The sequence below is a fragment of the Struthio camelus genome, chromosome 5 (genome assembly GCF_040807025.1).
Source record: "Struthio camelus isolate bStrCam1 chromosome 5, bStrCam1.hap1, whole genome shotgun sequence".
In the NCBI taxonomy this organism is placed as follows: Eukaryota; Metazoa; Chordata; class Aves; order Struthioniformes; family Struthionidae; genus Struthio; species Struthio camelus.
In genome coordinates this window covers 56526808-56549892 of record NC_090946.1, presented here as the reverse complement: position 1 = coordinate 56549892, position 23085 = coordinate 56526808, and the positions used below count along the sequence as shown (strand labels likewise).

The 23085-nt window shown below is 37.1% G+C and overlaps 1 protein-coding gene across 26 annotated transcripts in view; it reads right to left on the bottom strand.

Moving 5' to 3' along the window:
* MIPOL1 (mirror-image polydactyly 1) overlaps positions 1–23085 on the bottom strand; it is a 210869-nt gene that overhangs the window by 13777 nt on the left and 174007 nt on the right. For all 26 annotated transcript variants that reach the window (XM_068946476.1, XM_068946486.1, XM_068946495.1 and 23 more), the window contains one exon: positions 10362–10592. In XM_068946476.1, the coding sequence (XP_068802577.1) occupies positions 10362–10592 (231 nt within the window). The remainder of the gene's footprint in view (positions 1–10361; positions 10593–23085) is intronic.

The window sequence follows — 23085 nt, the reverse complement described above, 5'->3', positions numbered from 1 at the left end:
TATGAGGCAAAGAATAAAGAGCTAAACAAGTGCAAATTTTACAATATGTATCTTCAATATCTGAGGTGTCTTCTATTCAAAGGCTAAATTCTGATACTTTCTGTGGGCAAAACCGCCATAATCTAAAATAGAAATGATAAAATTACCTCCTAAAGATTTATGCCGTACAACAACTCAGTGTCTAGATCCTTATCCTTCTACCTACCTCACATATGGCAAAAACCTAGAACAGGAAAACCAAGCAATTTGCCAATAAAACAAGGGCAATGATGCGGTTAAAGCTGTTGTTAGCTTTCATACCTAAAAACACAGTTCATGTGTTCCACACAGTTCAGTTTCTCCACACAGTTTTGTTTAAAAAATTAGTAGTCATATGAAAAAATCTGGCTATTTCTTTAAAGATGCAGTATTAGATTAGAAACATGAACTGTAATTTTTTCCTTGGAGAACTAGCTCCTGCTTCAGTAAACGCATGCTTAATTTTAAGCAGTGAAACAATTTCAATGATTTCAAGTTTGCTTTTGTGGATTGGGCCTCATCAGTTATTTCCATATGATGCTCTAAAGAACTATTCCAGCAATTCTCTAGAAGTTTATATGTAATTCGGAAGCTTCAGAAAGTCTAAGATTTTTGTTGAGCATATACATTTATAGCATTCAACCTTTTGCATATGCTGAGAAACAGTATGAGCATTAACAGAAAGAACTGCAAATTTATTTTTATTCCTTCAGCCAAGCCACAAATAAATGATCTTGCAAACAAACCAAATACTATTTAGTAACGGCAATGTAAATGCCATGGATTTATTTATTTGGATATAAAATATTAAAGTAAATGATTATTTACCATGACACTCATTTTTTTGGCTTAGAAAAAAAAGCAAGTTTAAGAAAAAGTTTTCCTGTCGTTCTTCAAGGAGCACTCAGTCTGCTTTTCAAAGATTATTTAATAATTTGTCATAGCTTATTTAATAGATTGTCATAGATACGACACAGATGTCATAGATTATGTAATAATTTGTCATATGTTAACTCTATGCACACGTCAGCATGCTTCTTCCTATTGGGCAAACAACTCCAAAATCTAATTTGTTTGTGTTATTGGTCTTATTAAATATTAGTCTTTGCAAGTTTGGTTTACACCATTTATGTTAACTATGCCAACATTGTGATTTTGTTCTGAAGTATTCCACAACAAGCTGATATTATACAATACAAGACCAAGAGCTAGCTGATCCAGTTTACTGAGTATACTTAGTGTATTTTGCTACTGATAAATCAATAAAACCATGTTGTAATCTACAAACTTCCATCTCTGTGAAGCAGCTATAAGCAAACTGTAAATGAACACACAGGTCAAAACCTGGGATGCTGTGATTATATTGACTCTGAAAACATTTGACTTTCATAGAATACATTCTAGTGTTTGACAGAACAAAGTTTCAGCACTGCTTATATTTTCTTGAAAGATTGAGATGACAAATATTCAAATGATAATAAATATTTGTGTTTATATTGTAACTACCCATACTTTAGGAAAACAATAGCTGCACTCCAGTCCACAAATTATAGAGGTTAAGTAAATGTAAATCATAGCTACACAAAGAAAGCAAATAACTGACTTAGACTGTCTGCTAAATTTTGCATTCTTCATCCATGTGAAAATCCCTGCAGTTAGTGGATGTCCTAGGTGTGCAAGGAATGCATGAAAGACTTATCTGTACTTCCCTTCTGGCTGGGATTTTCTGTCTTCATTCTGTTAGGCACACCACTGAACATAATGCTGGCAATGATCATAAACTGTCAGATGCTAAAGGTCTCACTATAACTTATGACACCTAAAGTACCTGTGAAAATGATATTCCATGATCTGCTCTGGCAATACAATAGATTACAAGTGCGAGAGACTTTTGGTACTGATATTATGAACTGAACTTTTAAGAGCAATCTTAAACTGAAAAAATTAGCAATCATCAGTACTACAATTAGCTGTAGTCTTAGCTGTAATAATTTTGAACAGTGCCAAATCTGTCTTTCAGGAGTCCAGTTCTCAGAATGGGATCTACAGCTCTGAGTAAGTTCTGCACCTAAGCATTCTTCCTCCAGGGTGCACAGAGAGCACTACAGCTCCTTGGGATTGGATTTGTAACAACTGGCACAAGAGAAGGGCATGCCTAAACTAGCCAAATAGGATTTTATCGTCATTGTTTGTTTTTGTTTGTTTTTTATCTTAGCCCTTCAGTTTAAGTGTCTTCCTCCAAGCTGCTCAGAGGTCCCCAAGTTGCCCTTGCCCAAAATGCCCCTGAGGCTACTTGTTTCTTTTTAAGGTGACAAAGATAATGACAGTGCTAGCACTCTTGCTTTTTAAAACAAGTATAAAAAATTGTATTGTCTGCCAGTTAGAGCCTTTAGCCAAGCTGAGAAAAACTTGGTTTTAACCCACATCTGTGACCTCTCAGGAGGGTTATATACTCTGAGGCAGAAGGATCTTCTGTACTTCTCATTTTGAAGCTGTGAAATGTTATGAGACCTGAAGTCATGATTCTGTGGGTGGTGATCAAGGGCGCTCACCTGGAAAATGAGAGATGTCATTTCCACTACTGTCTCCATATTTATGTTCAGTGGGCATTGGATAAAACTGAGAAAAAGCCCTAAAGGAAAGGATCAGATCTCACCTCTCAGAGGTAAGTAGCCCACTCACTGCTCTCTGACCCAAGAAGCCTGCTTTATTTTCTGCTGTGTGGTACAGCTTCCACAAGGAATTCTCCATTCTTCAAGGAATGGAGAGCATCCATGCCAAACCTAGGCAGCTAAAACATCGCCTTGAGACATGGGAGATCTGAATTAGGATCTCCTCAGACAGAAGAGGAAAGTCAGCTCCACTCTATCACATCTCCATTCTATCCTGGATAGTAATCCCACTTCCAAACAATTGTTTAGAAAAGGAGGGAGGGACACAGACACCAAGGAAACTTTTGAAAGGACGTGGCTGAGGTCACTTTGCTGTGTGGGTCTCAGCATAACCAGCGTACATTACTCCATTTAGCACATGTTTCTGAATTTGGGTCTCCAAAGAAACTGGCCAAAAAATAACAAAGTTGATTGTTTTGTATTTTTACAGTCAGAAGTTTTCCATTTATGCTAACATAAGTCTTCTTTGGGCCAGGAAGTAACTAGTATTAATGGCAGGCAGCATCAGCCATTCCCTCTATTGTAATCTGCAAATTCTAACTGGACTGCAATTTGGAGTATGCAATTCAAATTGGCAACGGAAGTGTCATCTAATTAAGATAATAAATTCAGTGTGAAAAATACATTAAAGTTTTGCAGAAGTGATATATTTCCTCATGTACAGCATGAATAATATCTTAGACATACCAATGGAAATAAGATCTGTCTAGTGATAGAAATCATTGTATACCTCGAACAGTCCAGAGAATATGCCACAAGTGATTGAATTTGCTCGACTCGCCTCAAATTTGAACTCCAGTCCAATATACTATTTCTTCCATATCTAGAAACTGATTTTGCTCTATAGCCTTCTTGAGTTCCTCTGGAGTCAAACATAATCTCACTGACTTACTCAGTTCTTTTATTATAACAAATAGGTATCTCTACATGACTTTATAACTCATGATGTTACCATGCATACTAGTGCAGTTTAAAGGGAATGTTTTGAGAATGACTGGCTTTACCATAGAGTTCTAAGTACCTAAATAAATTCTGTCCATACTATGCATTGCTTTCAGTTAGATCACTCATGACTTCCTTCATACATTTCAATTAGTCTCAATTCCTCATTAAACTTAATCCCTAAAGCAGACTATCTCCAAACCTATTGCTCCCAAATCTAGTAATTTCACACTGCCTGTTAATGCTACTATAGTTAGGGTAATATTTTCATATACGACATGAGATGATTCTTACTAGGTTTTTTGTTTCAGACTTTCTCATGTTCCTACTCATGCTTTGCAAGCCAAAGAAACTTTGCATCAGCTGTGCTACACTCGGTAGAATTCTTTGGGGTTTGTGGTAGTTTTGCGTGTCTGGGAATCTTCCATCTGGCTAGAGTGGGTTTCCTAAACACCATAAAACCCTGCCTGTGGACACTGTGTATTTCTTATGGGCCCCATGGAGCTCATAATCTGCTTTTAATCATTTCAGGAAGCAACCAGCACATCAGTCCTCATCAAGTAGTTTTTTTCCATGTTGAATCTTCTTTAAGAATTTTTGATCCAGTTCTGAAAGTCCAGAACTATTGTTAATTTTCACTGATATCTTAGACTGCTACATGAGTTCCCTCCCTCTTTCTCCCATCAGTTTTCTTCCATACAGACTCTCAGAACCGTTGACTTCTATTGCTTGTTATAACAGTAAAAGATTACTAGCACTTTGCCCTCACTCAGTTGTCTTTTGAATACACACACCGGCATCTGTTTCACAGTAAACTACAGGACAGCTCCTTAACTGGGACAAATGAACACAACTCTGTACAATAGAGCTAAGCTGCCAATTTACTGTAACTGAGAAATTAGCTCTAAATTTTCATTCTTCAATAAAATATCAGAACGAACTTACCATTTCAAAATGCCAGCACCAATTACATTATTCCCCATATAATATTAAAAGATTACCAATTATTCAGCCTCAGCAGAAATTCACAGCAGCAGATAGCAGAGTGCTTTTCATTAAAAGCAAAATCACTTTTGACATCTGCTAAATTATCTACTGACACAAGTCAGTGAAACTATTAATATCTACAAAGTTCTACTTCTGGTCTCCAATAGTTAATGTGTTGATCTAACATTCTCCAAATTACAGTTTTGTAAGTAAAAAAAAAAAAAAAGCAGTCTAATTTTAACAGCAGAGTCGGAACATCCAAAGGTAATATCTGAATAAAATAACTCAAATTACATTTATTGTTTTGACAGAGAAAAACTACATAAACATATCTCTCAAATTTAAAATAAAGTCAACCAAGCTCTCTGCCATTTGGTGGTTTCTCCAGAACAAACAGCTTTGAATCCCCGTGAATGTACAACTTGATTCTTTTGTGCAGTGCTTCTGCCTGCAATTTCTAATTAACTAGCTCCATTCTTATTTACAATGAGTGACTGAAAGCATACAAGCTACAGTGTATACTTCAACTAAATATATATAGGTATGCTTTTAAAGAGGAGATAACTAGTTAACAACATTTGCACAGTACAAACCAGTTCAATTGGTATAATAATTCAGAAATCTTGCTTTTAGTCTGTTCCCCACATAGCTGTGCTGTACTGAATACAATTTGTACATTAAAGATACCATGTAGGCAGTTAAAAACCTCCAGGGACTTTAGACCTATATATAAAGATACTCATTTTACTCTTTTCTGAGACACTGACCTGTATCCTCATTTAAAAATGAAAACCACATCTTTATGTTATTAAATCTTTGTTTTGATCTATTAGTATTCACCAAAGTGCCATTTTATACAACCCCACACTGAATAGGCAAAGCTGGAGGTAACCATCTGCAGCTTTAGAGTCTGCGTTTGAATTGATGAAAAGAGCTTTGTGTTTTCATTGCCAAGTTTGATTCTTCCAGTCATTAGACATTCCCCTCAGATCGCATCAATGAAGCAGACTCTCTTACACCCATGTGTTAAATTTTCTTCTCCTCATGGTTTCCTTTGCCAGCTATACTCCAGAAAGACTACTGGGTCTTAGCCACATTCTTCTCACAGCTGTGTTAAAAAAGAGCATCAGAGCGTCTTCCCAAAACCCATATGTGTATCTGGTCAGTCCCCTGTCTGAGGGTCATCTCACATTGTGGTGAGATTATTCAAAGATTCTTTCTTGTTCTTGAACTACACTGCTCAGATCATTCTGGGGAAGATTAGACCCTCCAGCGGGCACTGGAGAGTGTCCTGCACATTGATGTGAAATGCACCCCACTCCTGTACTCAGAAGCAGATTTGTTTTCCTTGAAGAAGAAGGGGATTCTAACCATTTAAGAAATGCTCTGTCCTTATTTCTTTTCATTTCTGTATTCTTTTCAAATATGTGAAATGCTGGTAAGAACAGTTTGTTTTTGTCTGTCTCATGGGTGGACTTGTTTAACAGCATCAGCAAAGAAATAAAGCTAAGTGAACAACTATGAAAGCACAGAAAGCATGTTCAGAAATGCTGGAGGGAAATCCAGGACTTACTCATAAATAGGTGTGTTCCACTAACAGTGAAAGTTAAGCTGCCAAAAAAAAAAAAAATTGAAGAGGTAAAGCAAATGACTGTTATTAAAGATAATATTTCTTTTATGAGAGACAATAATTTCCTTTGATAAAATTATCTACTTATCCACAAGATAGCTTAACTTTCTCTTGCATTTCATTGACTGAAATATTTTATCCACATCTACAACTTCCGTGACTTCCTCTTCAAAACAAACACATCCAAAATCAAAAGAAAAGATCTCTTCAATACACAGTTGAGGATAAAACAAGTAAGAATTTCTATTTTATATCACTTCTATATTTTCTTTGCTCATAATAAGAACTAACTTGGCAAAGTGTACAAGCAGTATACTTATCACCATTTGTGCATATTTTCATATGTTTTAGCATTGCACTATTATTTTGTGGATCTGTGTTTGCTTTTAGAGGTTTACACAGAAATTCTATATGCACATCCTCTGCTACAAACTTGCATACACAAGCTACATGAGTGTGCAAGCATGACATGTTCACATACACAGGGCTAAACTTTAGTGAGCTAGAATTATCACATTGAAAGACAAAATAAAAACCTTCAATAGAGAAATTGCATTCAAATTTCTCCCAGCTTCAAAGCTATTGTTTCTGGAAAAAATACATCAATTGGCTAATATTGATTGGGTATTACACTATAACCTCCTCTGATCTCACTGACATCAGCAGACACTCCTCAGTCCCAGAGGTTCCAGCAGGAAGGACAGTTTTAAAATATCTTGCTTCTTCCAGCTCGTGCTGGCAGAAGCACTAATTAATTCACAGGCTTTTCCAGCCACCTTCTCCAGGTCAGTCCCATTTCCCTTTTGGGGCTGCACCAGCTGGCTCCAGGCTTTTCCAGCAGGACCAACTTGCAGGGGGCCTGTGGCTCTGTGCCAGCACTCCTGGTGAATTGTATGCTGCTGCCCTAATTCTTTGTTTGTAACAGAGAAATATAAGCAATAACTAAATATATAGAAAATTATACTCATAGCCATTCTACAGAATATGCTAAAATATTATGTATCCTACAGATTGTCATAATTTCCTAATGAATATGTATATATATGTGTTTAGATATATATATACACACATGTAACAGAAAAAAATATATATTTACCAACACCGCACAGTTACAATTTGTATTTGCTTTATAAACTACAATATTGCTCCCTTCAAAGTCAGATCTGTACAGATTGTTTAAAAATCAATTTGGATGCACATAAAAGCTGTTAAAAGCCGTGTGGCCACGCTCTGACCATCAGTATTTTCTCTTTCACACCACCACCCCTGCTGGGATTGTGAATCATCTTCACAGGCAAGAGTACACAGTTGTAATTTACTTATCACACTGCAATGAGCTGCTGTGAGACGTTCCCTCCACTTCAGTATAAACAGAATTTTACTATATCCAAGTTCACTATAGGCAGATTCCAATATATCCTTCTTCTGGCTCACAGCTGCTGTTTCATGTGGAATGGGATCCAGAAATTTTTCAGATGCTTTGTGTCCTTATGCAAAACACAGGACCACTGCTCTGACTGAGATCCTGCTCTTTGAAAGCACCAATCGCAGGTCAGTTCCTTATTAGTTACGCAAATGGATGAAATCCTGGCAATACCATGGAGAAATTACACCTCTGTATTTCAAACTCAGCATACGATACTGATTGTAAGCACTGAAGTTTATAAGAACGTTTAAAAATTTCTTCAGTGTTGTCAAAGAACAGATTATCAAAGGCACAGTGAACACTAGTAAATTACAGATTCCCAAATATGCAGTACACCAGCTCAACATTTTTAATTATTCTAATTATGTTCTTTCTTTATGAAGCTCATAATTATTTTCCTCTTCCAGTTTTTAACTGTGAGTACATTATTCAGGTGTTTTACTGACTAACACTGAGAAACTACTTTATACAGCTGTTAAAAAATTTCCCTCATCTGTCAGAATCCAATTTTACTTGGACATTTAAAAAAAAAAGGTAAGTTAAGAAGACAGATACTTTAGAACGGCATTTAGGCTATGAATTCTAGTGTTGCACTTTAAATTACAATAAGCACTCTTTTAAGGCAGTGCTAATGATTAATATTACTGCAATTAATACCAAGAAGCCTTTCAGCCGACAGGTTTTTAAATTGTCAGTTCCTTTTTGAAATGCAGAACATCCTACATGTTCAAAATAAAAAGCAAAGCTAACAAATGAGTTCCTGCCTAATTGCCAAACACTGATTTGTATGAAGCAGTTGAGGTTACAAAGAAATTGGGAATTCTCAGCCCAGTTTCCCTGCTGATGAGTAAGAACTGTCTGTGTAGCTCTCCCAGAGGTGTCAGAGGAATCTCTATAGTGTCACACAAGGGTTCTTAGCTCAAAGTAAACACACTTTCCACAAACTCAGCTGCTTAATCTGTTTGCAGGTTGAATTATAAGATGGGGGTGGATGACTCTGGGTGCTGGGAAGACGCACAGAGCCTTTCCACAGTTTCTTGATAAAAAGGGCATGCTATTGTCATCAAAAGACTTCACCCAATTGTTTAATTTTGCTATAGGCCTGATCTTAGCAATAATGAAAACTAACTTGACCAAAATTTTCCCAAGTAGTTGAGCATGTTAAATTACATAAAGTCTTTTCACTGTACCAGTCCATCACCATTACTTTAATTCAGGTTGTGTCTGCACTTCTTTTACAACCACCCGAGTTACATGGGATTAAACAAGGCCGTTTCCCTGAACCCCTCCCCCCGCCAAAGCAACTTCACTTCAGTATTCCCAATCTACAAATAAAAGGAAATGAAATGAACAATAACTTTAAGGTTAAACAGCACATAGAAAAGTTTAGCCAATATTCTCTTTTATATTAGTATAATTTAATCACAGAATGAATTACTCATTTTAATCACTAATTTATCAACAAATCCAGTGAATTGCTGTGTATATATCTGGAGATATAAACTCCTTAAGCACAGCTCAAGATTTCTCTGTATCACACAAAGCACACAGGCAACATTCAATACATAATAAATCAATATAAATAGCCCATATTATCAAAACTATACTGGAAAGGGACTCCTAGATATCCTTTAATTATTTTTATAGGTTTATTTTAATAAGCATGCTTAATGTACCTGGTGAATTTTCAAATGATCAGAATATCGAGTTGAATAATACTCACCCAATCACAGGGGATTTTAAAGTGATGGCAGAAAACATTTATTTTCATATATATATCTTGACTATGTAGCTACAAATAAATTAAAAAATATAACTTTTTTTTAAACAGGAGTACTAAGTAGGTTTTTTTCTTTTAAACAGGGAGAACTTTTTGGTCATTACAGTGTATTATAAGCCAGTTTCTAGCTATTCTGGAAATTAACTGCAGATATAAAGTTTAAAGAGAAATATGGAATGATGGGAACATTTTGCCCAGTTAAGTATCGACAATCTTGGAAGAGTTTGAAAGGGGTATTTTGCAGCTGATGCATGTAATGCATATAGGAGAAGTGCCAGTCTATGAAAAGGCAAGGCCTACACAGTTGCCTATGTCCCAGCAAGCAGAATTTCAAAAGTTCATATGCTAGTAATAACAGTCATGACAATAAGGACTTCAGAAAGTTTTGACGTTTAATAGCCTTTTAATAGGGAGTCTTATGATGGGAAACAGTACAGACCATGTTCACTGATTTCGAGACTTCCTACTGATTTTAGAGAGATTTTGAAGATGGCCCTACACAACCTTACCAGCATTTAGAACAGCGTGAGAGAGATACCTATCAGACAAAAATAATATATGAGAACCTTAATAATATTCTACCACGCAATTATAAAGGCCAATACTGTGTTGCCATAGGATTGCCATGGGTAAGAAGACAGTGAAAACCATTCCTGGGAGATGGAAACACTTTCACTGTGCCTTGCACCTCTAGAAAGCACACTGACTTGCACAACACCATATAACTGTTTAAGCAGTCAAATTCACAATTAAGTAAGAAGTTGAACTGTTGACAAAGTGGGAATTGTTTTAAAGGAACCTTTCTGAGCACAACCATGCATTCAATCACAGACAAAATACCAGAAGAAATGATGTTTCATTTAGTTTTCAACTGCAATTTTTCTTGGAAAAAGGCAAGTGACTTACTTCTGAACTTTTTCATTGGCCTCCCGTGAAGCCTCCAAGGCCTTCTGGAGCTTCAGTTCTGTGTCCTTTTGCTCTGACTGTGCTCGCTGCAGTTGGGCTGCCAGTTCTTCAACTTGGCCATACAGAAGGGTCACAACATCATCCCTGCTCTTCAGTCCACTTTCAGAGGTACTAAAAGTACAGTTATGCTGATCCTTCAGACTCATTCCTTGAGATAAGGATTTGTGTAAGCTGGAAAAATAAAATCATACCTTTTATTAACTCTCAGCTTAATGCTGAGCTGCAAGAGTACTACACTCAGGTCAATTAGTACTTTTAATATGATGATACATGGATGCATATGCGCTAATACCAGAATATGTTTTATTTCCAAGGTGACAGAAAACAAAAAGAACATACTATTTCCACACGGGTCTTCTAAAAGCGTATAAGAGCTATTAGAATAAAAAAAAAATCAAAACAAGTGTTACTAAATGAAAACTTAAAAAGCAGTACTTTTCAATTGCAACATCTTCCCTATACTATCAATACCCAATTTAAGCATTGCTTTCCTATAAGATGTAGCAAAAAGTTGGTATTGTGATTTACATAAAGTTGAATTAATCAGTGTGAGTTACTGAGGTGTTATTACCTTGTGTTACACAGCACTTTTAGCAAGCAGATTCACCAGTACAAAGGGTTTACTTGCAAAATAGCATATTTTTCAATACAATGACAGGAATAAAAATGCTGCAATGTACTAGAACAAAATAATTACATTAGCTGGATTTTTTTAGAAATACAAATGATCTGCACATGCTAATCAATTCTAAAGGCCCTCAGTCAATATTCTGAAATATTCAACTGAAATATTTCTTGATGCTGGTTTAAATAAGCTAGTAATACCTATACTAGAATACTGTGTCTTTAATAGCCTCTTCACAGTAGATACATATAGGTTACCTGCCAGCATCCAAGTTTTATCCCTGGGCATTTCAATATCAATAGTGTCCTTCACCATAATAACCATAATTTATTGCAAAGACATTTATAATCCACTCTTTTGGATTCACTCAGGCAACAAGTCAGACACATGTACCTGCTACTTCACACAGAAGTGCCAAAGATGTATACTCAATGGATTCAGTTTTATAGATGATTTTGAGGTATACTCATGGAGATATCAAATCATAAACCATGAAACTAAAAATCTTGCAGGGTATAAACAATGAATACAGTTGTACAAATTAGAATACAGTGCTGGGTGCCTGGTACTCGACTGCCAGAAAGCTCTGGACAAATCAAAGGGAGATCAGAAATTAGAAATGAAATGGAATAGGGACCTAAAGGAATAGATTTATAAGAATAAGAGAAATAAATATGTCTGGATCAGCTAACAGTAACTATGGAAGATGTGTAAAAAGAAGGATGTTAGACCAACAGGTTAAACAACAACCATAAGTAATGAGAAGAAATTGTAAAAAGGGTGAAAAAAGATTGAGCATCAGGAAAAAAATCCCCCCGAAAGCCTATTAGTGTGTGGAATTATTTCTCAACAAATTACTAAATAGCCAAATGCTTGAGGTATTATGGTGAAATGGCAGAAATCACATTAATATATAATTACTAAGGGAGGAGCCTGCACTAGCAGACTCTGTGGAATTAGCAGTAACTGTTTCCCATCTCTAACATCCATAATTTTATAGTGAATTTTACATCACTGGAGAACAACATTAGTAGTAGAAAAAATTCATGGCGGACATTTACAACAAAAGTGATGGCACCAGAGTATCACAGTGAGCAGCATGTTTAGACAAACAATTGAAGTTATTTCAATACAACTTCATGTACACCAGAAGCTGTTGCTGCGCTGGTGAGCATGACTTGTGATCATCTCTGTGACTGAAGACCATGTAAACATCAAACATTATTTCAAGTGTGGTTTTCTAGAAGCAGTGCAGACTGATTATAATACTCTAGGCACGTTCTGAGTGATGGGTGCTAGTGTGCAAAAGCATATTTTCTTCCTTTCCAATTTATTAAGCCTTTTGTATAGGAAACACCCTTCATTCCATCAGGCTACAGAGGAAAATCATATACAAACTAAAATACAATATACACGGACAAGCAAAATGTGGATGAACTAATAGAAATCTAGAAGCTCAAAGGTCAGAGTGTTGATATGTCATTACATCAGCTGCCTGAGGTTGTCTGAAAATAATGCAAAGAACCTTTTCAATGAAATGAAGACATATTGAAAATACAAATATTTATAAAGGGATATGAAAATGCATAGAACAGACTCATTAACAATAAAATTATTTTAATAGTTGCACATAAAATTTACTGACCAAAGTTCCACTATATGGTGAAGCACCAATCACCATGGAAAAATACAAAGACACGCAAATAAAGCTGAAAGCAGGATACTGAAATACCACTAATGTCCTCTTATCAAACACCTGAGACAAGGTTGAAAGGAAAAAAAAATTGCTCAGAAGTTAAACCCTTCAGGGGATATATGGGTCCCTGATTTTCAAAAAAATTGAGAATCCAAATATTCCAGCTTGTTCATTGCCTAACACAGCACCTCAGTATTTTTCTCCAGAAGGTATGAAAAATATAGTCATTTATTTAGACTCTAAAATATTGGTCCTGTGTGACTATGACTCGTCTTCTTCAGAAAGTACTGGCCCAGAACAATACTGCATGCAATACTACCATTACATGCTTTCTCTCAAAAAAGATCACATTTGAGTGATCAGTAGATTCTGATATGTATCATTTTGTAAGCCAGTGTAAAGGCACTGTGGTTGATACATTTTTAACACTTTTTTTTTTCTTCAAAAATGTGCAATTCCAAGATTCCTGCCAATATATGTTTTGGTAAAATGCTTTTATTTAGTTCCTTTTCATATTTATTAATTTGAAATTCCTTTGTTAATGTCCAGCAAATTATTTCTCCAAAAAATATTGATGCTATAAACCAAAAATAAATGGGAGTCCCAGGCCTGAAGAACGGTTCATAGAAACAGCAAGCCTTTCGGCTTTCTATGGCAATGCAGGCCTAACCCTTTCCTGCTAGAGCCTGGATCTGATAGCCTCAATTAATGGGCCCACCCAAAGTGTGCCCAGGCAGGAGAAGAAAAAGTCATATGTGATTATGTGACTTATGTAACTCCTGACCAGACAGATAGCAAGAGGTTTCTTCACTCCCCAAAGTCAGAGCGGCTTCAAGTCCGCTAAAAATTTCACCAGTTATAACTTTTTCCCAAGGGACTTGACTTTGGCTGAAAATCAACTCTATGAAGTGCTGCTCTTATAACACTTCTTTCCTTGCCAAGCACACTTCTGCTCAAGGTGGCAAATGATTTTCCACCTAAAGCAATTACCGAACAGCATAGAGAAATGTTCCATCTAAAGACATAAAGAAAAAAAACAGTAAAAAACAAACATTCCTGCCCTTCCCCGCAGCAAACCTAGTGACAAACATTATATTCAATGTTTCCAAAGGCATGTAGGTTTGGAGTAGTTTTCACCAGAAGTGTGGCTGATACTCAAGTTTCTGAGATCCCTCAGACTTCAACCTGCACCCAGGATGGTTTTGAAGAGGGTCCCTTCATGTTGCTGAGTACTCAGCTAGGCCATTGATGACTTGGAAATAGGGCCTCAGAGCTGCTCTTAGCAGACACTGCAATGAGCCAATATTAAAAAAAAAAGCCCATATGATCTACAAGGACTTTGGCACTAAACTGGTTTTGCTACACAGCACAGCATATAGAATGGTTGAATCTGCGTCACATGTGAGTGCATTTGACAGCTGTTAGACAGGCAACTAGATGGCAATACCCTACCATAGACAAATATTTTACTAGCCTGTGATTATGTGCTTTCCTCTGCAATTACAAGCATTAAGGTCACATCAACCACCCAAACATCACTCACTAATGCAACCAGAAGGCAGCAGCTGTGTTAGACTCCTCTATAGAGCAGAGGCCACAGACCCTGTACAACACTATAACATTAATGCACATCATGCATAATGCAGCCTATATTCTGTGCATTCTTATGGTCCATCACAGAGTGTCTCTATCTCATATGTGGTGAATCCATTTATTCTAGCCTAGGCATCCTCTGTGTTTTATACTCTTTCATCAGGCTCAAGGAGCACTTGTAGGACAGAGCCCACTACTGATTTGTCTTCTCTGCGTTGGATGGTGATTTTATAGGATAACAGGTTGACAGATTAGAGCTGATCATGAATGCCCTTGTGCATGTCCATACCATCCAAATTCAGTTACATTTGAATTTGGATCCACAGTGAGCAACAGATGAGTTCTAGCCTCCTCCCACGACATGATCTGGAGAAAACCTGCAACCTGTGTAAGTGTCCAAACAGTTTGGACACCGTATGATTCAAGCGCAGGCTCAGTATTATTTACAGAGTGAATTTGAATGGACTATCCTACATCTTAGAACTTCCACTCTTCAACAAATTCAGATTAAAGGCCATTCCAAACACATATTGCCTCTTTAGGCCTCAGTTTTCTCATCTTGAAAATGAGAACAATCACACTACTGACCTTTGCAAGGTGGTCTGAGCTCCACTACTGAAAAGTATATTTGTCACTGTTAAAACACATAGATGCAGCACAATTTGAATCCAGGCCAGAACTAAAACCAGACAGTTTTCTGATGACACCAGGCAACAAACATTCTCTTTTAGGCCTCATTTTCATTCTCCAGGACCACCACAGCACCCACACCATTCCCGGGACTAACCTTAGAAAGGTAGTAAGAACCTGGGGCATGTGATGTAATCATTTAAGCTTTTCCTGAGGTTGAAAAACCGCTGAGACATGCATGCTCTCCACAAGAAATAATTGGAAACCATATCTCCATTACAAACCTTTCACTTACGGCATTGCACAGTAATCAAATGTATGCAGTTCAGTTCATGCAGCCACTGAGCACATTTTTCAGATAGCACAGACTCGCATGACAACAGTATATACATGACCCCCAGCACCAGTTATCATTCCTCACATTCGCCATATCAGCAAATGGTCCAGAACCCCCAAAAAATAGAGTACGGATGAATAAAGTTTGATTGAAATAGAATCCAAGCAAAACATACATGATGCTGATAAGTAGAAGGAAGATTTTTGGAGATTTTTGCAGCTGTACTGCTATCCTCTTTGGCTGGAAGCACAAAACCACAGTTAATCACTTGAGGCTGAGATATGTTCCTGAATTTCCTGAGCACATGATGCTCTCTCACAGTAGCATCCAAAACCTGGGCCCTCCATAGTCTCTGATTGATTAATTACTAGTGTGGCAGATGACAACTTAACATAGCTTTTTTCACACGTACATCAACTCTTAGCTATACTGTATCTGAGTTTACAGTACAGACTACTATAGATCTTATACTTTAATCCTGAATATTACTTGATACAGGTTAACATTAATCGTACATCTTTATGGTTCCACAACGGAGCTGTGTTAACTGCAATGTACACATATTCATAGGCTCTCATTATCTTCCACAAATTAGGAGGCTGTTTTCTCTTCAATATAACACTAACTATTGTGGATGCTCTTCATACTTTTATTAGACTATATGCTATTCATAAAACTAAGCTTGCAGTAAAATGTTCCTGTCATGCTTTGACAATATTAGCATATTTTAACCTAAGTATTCACATTCAACTATCTTTGAAGCCTTGCTTATAATGATGCAAAAATTAATCTGAAATTTTTAAAATAATTGTATTTTGTACAGTGCTTTCTTTAGCACCCTAGAACTTACAGGAAATAATTTTGCTATCTTTTATCTGCTCTTTATTGCCAATTCATATCCTTTGGCCATCCTTAAATATTTGCCAATGGCTTTAGTTAACAAAATAACTTTAACTTAGTATTTGCAATATTGTAGTTATTTCCTACAGTAATAGATTGTTTAGGTAATACTGCAAATACAGAGGCCACCTTATCTATTAATCGAAGACAGAACTGGCATCAAGTCATCAAGAGTGACCTCAGTATTTGAATATAAAGGATGTTTAAGATGGTGCCAACAATTCCATGTTTTACAGCATATCAGAAAACCCGACCATTTTCCCTGGGAAGTGCTAACACTATAGCTGCAACAGAATAGGTCTTAGTTCAGCTGAGCGAGACAGGGCAGAGGAGGGGCATCAGTGGCTCAAAGACAAGACTTTGTTCCGCCTTCTCCGTTCCTGAGCTGACTGGCAGCCCCTGAGCCTCTCTGTTGGCTGCTGGAGGCCACTCCATTGACATGGATCACTGGAGGGGTGTGTGAGGAGGTGGTGTAAAGGCACTGATTCTGGCTCTGGGCCAGCAGGGAAACCACCTATGTCAGGGATTTGCAGAAGCAAAAACTAGCTGTAATAGAGACTGAGGATCTTGTCCTAAAGGTCAAAGTGGTTTATTTTTTATACATTAAAAATGTTTTTGACAATGTTGGTTTTAAAAATAGTGCATATTTTTCCAAATACCTAAACATAAATAAAAAAGAAGTAGCTCTTGCTGTGCACTAAAATAATATAGCTGTTGATACACCAACTAAAACAGGTGGAAAAGAGATGCTTTATGGATTACCTTTTTCCTTTTTTGATAAACCTTTCCAAGAGCCTGATTTTGGACATTATCTCTTATATGGAGACTACGGCATTACGGCACAGATGAATACTGGGCCTTCTGAGTAGGCTTTGCGGGACCAAATCCTATAGACCCACGCATCTGATACTGACCTGGTCTGGACTGCAACACCTTCAGTTCCCACTGGCTTCACCGGACTTGACAGTGCTCAGCAAATTGCTGGTTTGAACCTGTAGGCTCCAAAATGCCAACCACAGAAATCTTTCCTGATGACAAAGAACATGCACATTCGAGACAGGAATTTGTGGTAGGACCCTTAAATATAATGTCCTGTCACTTTAGTTTGGCTTTATATTTGCCTGCATAACTAGTGCCACTCTTTGTTTGAAATTATGCATGAAGTTAAGGCTAATTTGGTTTGTGCCTTTAGCTTCCTTTTATAGCTTCTCACTGGAAATGATAATGGCCTCTGACTGCCATTTTACAAGTGACCTACAAGCAAACTTTTTTTTTGGAAATGAACAAAATCCTCCTGCAAAATCTACTGTGTATATACTAGTGAATCATCTGTTGTACCAGATAAACTGCAACAATTCAGACAAAAGAAATAAGAATCCTGAAACTGAAAACTGAAGTAGTCAGTGAGGTATCTACTCAGTGAAAAGTGATACTTCATATATACATCTATATACATATATATAAATCTGATAGCACTGATGTCTATCATAACACAGGCATCAGAATCACCTGAAAACAAGTTCAACGTAATGACTGTGTTCTATTGACTTTTATTTTTGTCTCCAAGGAATACTGTTTGCTTTGCTTTAAAATTTATATGAGTCATTTTGTTATGTGCCTTTTTTTAATTAGTTTGAAGGAAATAGTAATTTAAGAAAGAGAGCGGAAATCAATTTTGATTCGATACTGATAGCTACTGTGCGATGTAAACTGTGTGTTCTTTCTAATTAAATGTAAACACGTTCAGTTCTAAAGTCCAGCAGTGATGACAACAACCACTAGAAAGGATTGCTTAAGCACTGGTCAACTGATTCTTCTGAACCTTTTGTTCATACCGTAGGTGAGCTTGTGCAATCTGTGGCAGGGTGAACGCCAGTTGTAACTGACTTTATTTTAGGTCATCTTCAGAGAAAAGACTTGACAAGAATGTGGAGTGCTCTGTAATACCTCAAGTTACCCATTAACTATGTCCTTCTGATAGCTAATCAATAGCATTGCATGGAGCCAAACACACTGCACTAAACTGCCCCTCTTCCAAAAGCCAAGTCTTGGTAAATATTTAATGGCAGTAAAGGTGTTTTGACTGTTATCAATCTGATACGTTTAAGAACTCTTGAAAGAAACTTTATCTTGCCTCTCTCTGCATAAATAATTTGTTCAGTCACAATTCTAGTCATATGCAAAAGCACTTAAATTAATAATCTAATGCTTTTAAATCAAGGACAGAGAAAATGCAGTTTCACTCCATATGCCAGAAAATAAAGAGAAAGCAAAATTCATTTCCTTGATAAAATGCCAGCCAGAAATACACATCAAGGAACCCAGCCCTTTATGGGATAGTAGTAATTACTGTGCCAGACTCGCTCAAAACCTGTTATACAAGTGCACATTTGAGATTTTCTTACACTGCTTCAGTTTCTGTAAAATTCCTAGCTCTCACTCACATCAAGATGGCCCAGGATTTTTAGCTTCTTTTCTCTGAGGAAGAAAACAACCTTTTTAAATAGCTATAGTAAGGCCCAGAGACTTTACTTTTCACTACTGTGAACACTCCCATCCTAAAGTAGGTATCTTCTCAGCTAATTAATTTCATTAAGTGGTTTTCCATTTTCTATTTTTCTGTGCAAAGCAGTTTGTCTTGATCTCTAAACAAACGCTTTTATCCCGATCCTGGAACACCTACTCCATGGACCTCCCTGCTATGGCCAGGTAGGATCCAAACACCTCCTAGGAGACTACATAGGCTTATTCCATGCCCCTGTGCTAATTGAAAAGAACTGAGGATGTAGGAGTCTCCTAAGCTCTTCCCCCAAAACAGTCTTCCACCATTCTCTGCATGAACTTCAGGATGAGCCTATGTATTTTGAAGAAATCAATTCATCAATGGATTCAAGCTTTTTCTTGGAAAATAATCTGGGAATAAAGCATTGATAGTGTTTCAGTTTCCAAAATGTGAGTAACCGTAAATGTTCTCCCAGAAGTATAAGCATTATTTTTTCCCAGTGTTTAAATGACCTCTTCAGTGCTCTTGATGCCACTCAGTAGATTTCCAAAATAAAGATTCCAGGACAGCCAGGAGTTTCCAAATCAACAGTAATTGTCTCTGATGAACACAACATTAATAAAAATGATAAAGGCACACAAATCAATCAAGCAATAAAGCATATGGCATCATCCAGATACGATGACCAGCTGAATAAAACTTGTTGCTAATAACCTCAGAAAATATCTTGTATTTAATAGAATGTTATCTTTATAAATCAGACATGATCATGAATTTTATGGCTGTCCTGATTTGCTATTGTGATTGCCTGGCTTAAATCCCCCACTGAACAAGAGAAGAAAGCGATGAATCTGTCTTGAACACTGGGCTGGAAGCCAGCCCTGCCTTCCAGCACAGCCAGGAATATCCAGCTGAGTGGATGGAAGAGAAGAGTCTCTCCAGGAGAAGGCAATTAAAAGAATTACAAAGAATGGAAATGTGTTTCAAAGATGGAATAACCAAATACATATGGAATTTGAGAGAAGGATGATCTCATAGATGAACTGAAAAGCCCTAAGCTAGAAACCCTCAGTGTAACTGACCTGCGAAGGAGAGTCACATAGTGCTCTGCTGTCTTATCATTCCTTTTTTGCGTAGTGATTCAGATGGTTAAAAATCTTTGAATGATAGTTCTTTTAAATTAAAATATACCTTTTTTGAGAATACTTCTCCCCATCCCTGGAAAATAAAACAGAGGGTATTTGAACATTTTTATCTGATTTTTGTCAGAGGTGTTACTGAAAGACATTAAGCAACTCTGACTATAGCCAAACCAGGTGTCCTGTGGGCCAAGAAGTGAGATATATTGCTGAATTCTAGGTAAGTGTGCCAACATGTACCACTTTGAAATGATTGGTGAGTCACCACGGCTGCATGTGCTGCAGTTTAAGTGCCCTTCTCCAGATTGGTACAGATGTCTGTAATGTCTACTTTAAAGTTATCATGGTTCCTTCTATACAAAAATGCAGTTGGTTCTGGGACTACTACGCACATATAACTTTTGCAAGTCACCTCCTTAAAGCCAAGTAAATGACACAATTGCAATGCAGAGCTACTCAATAAGCCATGTCTTACCTAGTTGCTGTTGCCAAACCCTTATTCATATAAATCATACAGCTCCTTGGACAGTTAAGAGCTATGAAACAACACCGTTAAAATGATGGCTTAAATGATAGAGGGAACGCCTGGGAAATTTAATACAGGGGAAGTCTGCTTCCCCATTGTACCAATGCTTACTGAAGCAACTGGGCAGACTTGTCTGGGCCATTCTCCCTAGTACAAAACAAGGGCACATGCTGGGTGAATGATTTAATGGAGAGGGGATCAGAATGCTGTCTTAAATTCCCTGTTCTGTCTCACTTCTTCTGTGTGGTACCGAGCATGTCACAACATGCAAACCTCAGCCTCACATACTAAAACTAGGAGTAAAGTGCCTTTCCCTCACTTTTTTTCTTCTTTCTTTAAATTCTAAGCTTTTGGAGCCCAGGATTGCCTCTCATTACATCTGTGTAGAGCATCTGGAAACCTGAGGCCTTAGTCTTGGTTCAGGCCTCAATGCAAGTTATTATTCATGGGAAGATACAAAAGAGCCAATTCACAGTATGAGTGTGCTGGCAACACATATCAGCAAGACTGACCTCAGCAGACAGACCCAGGTTTGGGACCCTTATGGAGAGAATACTATAGTTTCTGTAATGGAGGTAGCTTCTTTCTCCCCCTTCCAGTGTCAGCAGCCATTGCCACCAAGAGGCACAAGTAGTGACAGCAGCCTCCTGCTGCTCTGTTCTGCTAGTTAGCCCAGGCACTTCGTTACCTAAAAAGCTATTCTTTGCTTCCTCCCAGATGAAAGTAACCCTTAGTTGGGTATAGCACACTGTCTGCAAGGTGAATCACATCATTCACAGGTGTCTTGAAAAGTGAGAGGTTAGATCAGACAGTAGTGGAGAAAAATCAGAGAAGAGAGAGCTCCAAAGTGTAACGGTTAGAAAGAAGCTCAGAATGGATGGTGAACTGAATTCTGTATCCTAAACATTTTAAATCGGCTTCTCTCACCTCTTTCTTCCTTACCTTCATGAGTTCTGACCATTGGGCTACTGAAAGCAAATCTGTAAAAGAATAATATTGTCATGCACTGTAAAGTAGCCTGAGTGAAGAGGAAAACAACAGTATTAACTTAATGATGCAGGAATTCTCATGAAAACCAGCACCCTTTTCTTTTTGCCAGCATATCATTTCTCCAGAAGCAGTAGGCAAAAGTGAAATACCGTAGCAGGAAGTGCGTTGGTTGCACTGAACCAAAGAAGTAATTATTTTCTCAGAACCTGACAAGGAAATTGAATGAATATGGGAGCTCTTGTGAAATCTAGCCAACACTGAAGTGTTCAATTATTCTTTTTTTTTTTTTTTGACAGAACAAGATAATAATTCAGTATGAGTACTACCTGCTATACATGTACATGTTCAACCAATATTTTTATTTCCTCTGAGAGGAGCAGTAACATTGTTCAAGAAGAACAACTGAATTCCTACATCATGATACTCCTCAATCTACTGTCACAATTGAGGCTGAAGAAGTATAATAAGCTGACATATGACTCTTTTGGATAAAGATAGTAAGGAAGAGGAGCTAAAGGCAAAAATAAGTACTTCAGCCTCTGTATTACCCCTGTTACAGATTATTATTAAAGCATCAGAATTTGATGTTAGATGAGCCACTCTTTTGTGGAAAGGACAAATCCATGGCACTTCCCCTTCCTCCTTGGTGAAAGCTCCCCCTCATTTCAGTCTTTAATGACAGTGGACATCATTCGCACATTTCCTGTTGAGAACGAGGAGAAAGTTTCTCAGCCTACTAAAGAATGACTTGAATTTATTTGTATCAAGAAACTAAAGGCTGTAGTTATCTACTGATGGTGCTGTTACGCTGTTCTTCTCTGTATCTAATACAATTAAATACTTTCTGGAAATCTTGCTCCTTCCTCCTGAACTCTGAGAATGGAACTCCAGAAAAGAAATAATACCAGAAAATATTGCTTTATAAATAAAAAAAAAATCATTGTGAGTAAAAACAAGAAATAAGTAAGCTAGATACGTGAAATGTTGGCCTTAACCTCCCTTACCTCAATAACCATGAGACAGGTATGACACAAACCCTTCGGGGTAAATTTTGAATGTGATGTACAGAGTTTCCTTACTGAGATACGTACAGATCATACTCTACGAATCTAGCTTATGATATGCCCCTAAGTTATTGTTTCATGGACAGTGGTGAACGGATGTCATTCCTCTGTTTAATCAGGAGTTAAAGCATGTACAGTAATTCCTTATTTTCACAATATTCCTTCTGACAAAGATAACAACCATGAGAATGGCTCCCAGCTGGCTAAACCTGACATACAGGTTTTGTTAATAAAAAAATGCATGACTTACTTAATTAATGAAACGGATCTATTAAGACTGTCCCCCAATCTACTACAGTGGCCCCACCTACAGCTGAACTTCATATGACCTAACTTATGCAAAAAGAATTGTAATAACTTGCACTAGAAGCTGCTATAGAGGAAAGGTTGCTATGAAGAAAAAATATGTCACAGAAATGCATATAATGCCCCTAGAGGAGAAAGCTTAGTATGTTCACCTTTAGTTAAAGTTTGCTTTACAGTGAATAAATAATTGAAACAATTTTGTTAAACTGTGTAAAATTATTTCATCTAGAGTAATTATGTTTGATCTATTAGCACCTGATACTATCTATTGTCTAAATTGCTGGCATTCAATCCACAAATAATGTCAACAGCATTAAAGTTAATTATTGAAGCAACAGCTGAGTAAAAATTATGT